The sequence below is a fragment of the Rattus norvegicus genome, chromosome 12 (genome assembly GCF_036323735.1).
Source record: "Rattus norvegicus strain BN/NHsdMcwi chromosome 12, GRCr8, whole genome shotgun sequence".
NCBI classification, from domain to species: domain Eukaryota; kingdom Metazoa; phylum Chordata; class Mammalia; order Rodentia; family Muridae; genus Rattus; species Rattus norvegicus.
In genome coordinates, this window is record NC_086030.1 from 7,223,387 (window position 1) to 7,227,417 (window position 4,031).

Here is a 4,031-nt window from a genome sequence, read left to right on the forward strand (position 1 = left end):
AAACAAACCAGCCAGAGGCAGCAGAGCAAAAACAGACCAATGCTTTTGTGGTGTCTAGCGCCACCCAGAGGACGGAGGGGGAATTTTTCTCTGAGATTCTAAAAGCTCCCTTCTGTTTCTAGACACAAGGGGTTGTGGGATTGAGGGGAGGCTGAACCTTTTTCATCACCACGGAAAGGCACCTTCCTGGATGCGGAGATAGCGGCCCTAGAGAGGGAGACACTACGAGTAGGATCTTCCTCCTTTCCTTAGGTGCATTGCGAGAAGGAATGGAAGAACAAGGCGGAAAAGATAATGTGAATTCGAGTGTATGAATGCACTCAGTGGATGCATATTCCTAACACAAATTTTTAAAAAAAATAATTCATCCAGGTGTTGTGCTGCATGCTTTAATTCCAGCACTCAGGAAGCAAAAGCTGGTCGGCCTGGCACGTTCAAGGTCAGCCAGGAGTACATAGAGAGTCTGTCCCAAACAAGCAGTGAATTGTCCACAACCCAAAGGTATTGTAGACACAATTATCCTAGTTAATGTCAAACATTTCAAAGCTTTACCAATGAACGCAGCGTCCAGGAATAGAGAATCCACTAAATGGAACACATCAGACCATGTGTGAATTTAATTATCTGTTTATTCTTTTATTTGGGTGCTGGGGACAGGACTCAGAGAGCCACCCGTGCTAGGCACACTGTGTGTGAGTCTACTGGGGACATTCATGGGCTCAGGATTTGCATAACTGAAATCACCCACAGGGGAAGAAGAAAGACCTGCAGGGGACGGGGCCCCAGGGACTCTCTCAGGATCTCAAAGGACTCAGAACAGGGGCACTGAGATGTACCAGGTGGCTGGAACTGATGCCCCAAAGCCTGTGTGACTAGGAGAGCACAGACCGTCCATGGCCAGGGCAGGGAGCCGAGGGCTGCTCACAGACCCAGAAGTTTTGCTGGGTGCACGTATTATCATTCCACTCATCCATGAACAGCTCCACGCAGTCCTCATCCCCGTCATTGTTAGGCTCCCCCTCTTTCCAAAAGCTGCAAACATGATTGGCTGTCAGAATGAGCCATTCCACCCAGAACCCACCCCAAAGCGAACACAGAAGAGCTATACAGACTCCTTCACGGTAAAAGGCACAGAACACTCTAAGCAATGGACAGGAGTTTATGCTATAGCTATTTAAAAAAAATACACGAGTTCTAGCATGTCCCTTAAGAGAATCAGCTCAGCAAAGGAAAAATGAGGACCCCAGATTTTTAGACTTAAGTTGGGAGCAGGATGTGAAAATGCCCAGGTGATGTGGGGTTGTAGCTGTGATGCTCTTTGCGTTCTAGTCAACAGTGAAGGTTGTGTTTAGAGTGAGGGCCATCTCCCTGCAAGCTGCCTTCTGAGCCATGAATCTGAGTGTTCACCTGAACTTGAGAGGGCTGTGATCCACCCATTGCCAGGAACCCTCGCGTAAATGGTCACTGAGGCCGATCCAGGAACGTTGGTTTTTCCTCACATTCCAATATTTCATGAATCTCTGCACAGAGAAAGGTCTGTGATTCCATGCTTCCGCCTCTTCTCTGCCTCCCACACGAGTTCTTTCTGCACTCAAGCCTAGAGGCACTGTACTGAGTCAGATACATTGTCATGTGCGTGCATTCATGGATGCAGGACAAAGTGCATGCGTGTGGAAATATGTTCACTTACATCTCAGTTCACCGGTGTATCCCTCCACGATACAGGAAGCCCGCTCAGACAGCATCTGCTCCACATCCCATAGCTTCCCATCTAGAGTCCAATGCCTAGGATAGATTGTTGTGGCCCCACTCACCTGCTCTGCAACACTGTTGATGATCACCAGGTGGGCCCCAAGATCCTTGCAGGAGGAGGCAGAGGCTCCCCAGCTGGCCAGGGTTCTCGAGAAGAGGTAGCAGCTTCCCTGGAAGAACTCCCAGTCCCAGGGACAGGGCCGGCACAGGCCAGCTACAGAGCAAACACTGAGCTCAGTGTCTGGGTTCTCTTCTCCCCTCTGCCCTGGACTTTAGAGCCCAGAGCTTGTCTCCTGTTTCTGTTATCAATTCAGAGCTCCCAAAACCCAGACCACAATCCCTGTGCTCTATCCTGCCTGCCTCAGTGGGAGACCCAGAAGGTGGATGCCAACCCCTCTGTGACCCCTCTGGTGACCCCTCTGTGACCCCTCTGGTGAGCCCTTTGCTTCGTCCTGACTTATGCCCTGGAGCCTCACCCAGCGAGGCATTGAACTGAGTCAGCTGCTGCTGGATCTGCTGGATCTGCTGGATCTGCTCCAAGCCAGTGTGTGTCTGCTCCTGAGGAACAGCAACTACAAGGAGAGGTTGGCAACAATTAAGCAACAACTGTGTGTCTGGTCCCCCACGAAATCACAGTTGATGGTCACAGTGACGCCAGGAGCCCATTTTACAGACCAGAACACTCAGCCTCAGACTCTGTCAGTCCCAACAGGTCTCTGGCCTCCCCCATCCTGCCATGTACCCAGCACGAGTGTGTCCATGGTTACCTACCTCACCCAACCTGAGTGCCCTCTCCTCCTAGAGCCCCAGTTACCTTTCCCCAAGCTGGAACTCCCCTTCTGATCCTGGGTCTGTCCCTGTGGGTTTGCACAGATCCTGGAAACTTCGAGAGAGAAGAGCACACACACACCCTCTTATGATGCTGACAGTACCTGGCTGTGCCAAGTGCAGTTGCAAGGGAAAGATGACCCCATTTCAGAGAGGGACCAGTAAGTTGCTGCTGGTCACAAATGAAATGAGGGGTGTGGACTTCAAATGTCCCAGCTGTGGGGAATCTGGGGACTGGCAAGGATCATCACAGAGGGAAAATCTAAGAGTTCAGCTACTGTCCCATGCTGGAGTTCTCGCTTAACAAGTGCAAAAATAAAATAATAAACAAAATGAAAACAGATGCCCCCCACTCCAGATCCCCTTTGCCAGCCCTGCCCTGACTTACCTTGAACCAGGATGGCCAACATAAGCAAAAAGAGGCCCAAAGAGATGAGAAGCAGCAGAAGCCAGGGGGCTCGGGTCAGATGTCCTGCAGAACTCACAGATGGGCAGAGCTGAGCTCCCAGGGTGCAGATCCTGCCCTGCTGTGTTCATTCTGCAGAGGACCCCTGACCCCTCTGCCCCTGAACCACCCTGTTACCTTGCAAACTCTTGGAGCTGCAAATGAGACCCTCGGGGTCATTCTCAGCAAATCCCTGGTCTTCCAATGTGACCTCCTCCTCTGAATGGGACAGAACATAAGCATCTGACCTTCAAAGCTCCACCACCTCCCTCATCCCACCAAGCTGGAGGCCAGGTCCAGAGTCCAGATCACCCTGGATCCTGGATCCTGCCCTCCCGAAAGCACTTAGAGGATGCCCAGCCTCACCATGGTTGTTCAGCTGGTGGAGCTCTGGCTTTCCTGCCATCTTCTGCTTCTCTGGACTCCCCGTCTCCTCCTTCCCTCTGACCTGGGATTTATATAACCCCATGGCCCTCCGTAGTACTCTCTGTGAGGTTCACTCTTCTCTGACTCAGGGGAAAAAGGAACAGGATGGGGACACCCTCACCCCGGAAAAGTGTGGGGAGAGAGACATTGCTTGACACAGCTAAAAAGGTGCCAGTCTGGGCCAGGAGTTGTGCCGTATATTTTTATGCCAATGACCTCGCTCCAGTACTGGGAGTTGGTTTACTCGGCTGTGCAGTGGAGCGGTGAGGAACTGGGGCTAGGACTCAGTCTTTAGAGTGCTTGCCTGCATACACACGACCCTGGTTTCAAATCCTAAGCACTGTAGAAACTGGTATGTGACTCATCAGAAGGATCAAAAGTTTCAAGGTTGTTTCAAGGCTACATAGCAAGGTAGACCATTAGAGGCCATGAAGAGAAGAAGAAAAAATAGGTGAAGTTGAAGAGAAAGAGGAGCGAGAATAAGAAAAAGTGTGCCTGCTGTAAATTGTCAGGGTGAGGTTTAATCCAGTACTCGGGTAAAATCTCATGTAGTCTGGTGAAGTTTTCACCTGAGATTTAC

At 50.9% G+C, this 4,031-nt stretch overlaps 1 protein-coding gene across 1 annotated transcript; it reads right to left on the reverse strand.

Moving 5' to 3' along the window:
- Positions 1 to 611: 611 nt before the first annotated feature.
- On the reverse strand, positions 612 to 3,533 carry Cd209fl1 (CD209f molecule like 1). Its single transcript, XM_039089888.2, has 8 exons — positions 3,392 to 3,533; positions 3,164 to 3,244; positions 2,969 to 3,052; positions 2,567 to 2,635; positions 2,229 to 2,324; positions 1,815 to 1,966; positions 1,408 to 1,520; positions 612 to 1,032 (listed from the first exon to the last, which is right to left on the reverse strand). Exons 1-8 carry the CDS (start codon positions 3,492 to 3,494, stop codon positions 873 to 875), a joined length of 858 nt encoding a protein of 285 aa, XP_038945816.1. The 5' UTR covers positions 3,495 to 3,533; the 3' UTR covers positions 612 to 872.
- Between the last annotated feature and the right edge of the window lie 498 nt (positions 3,534 to 4,031).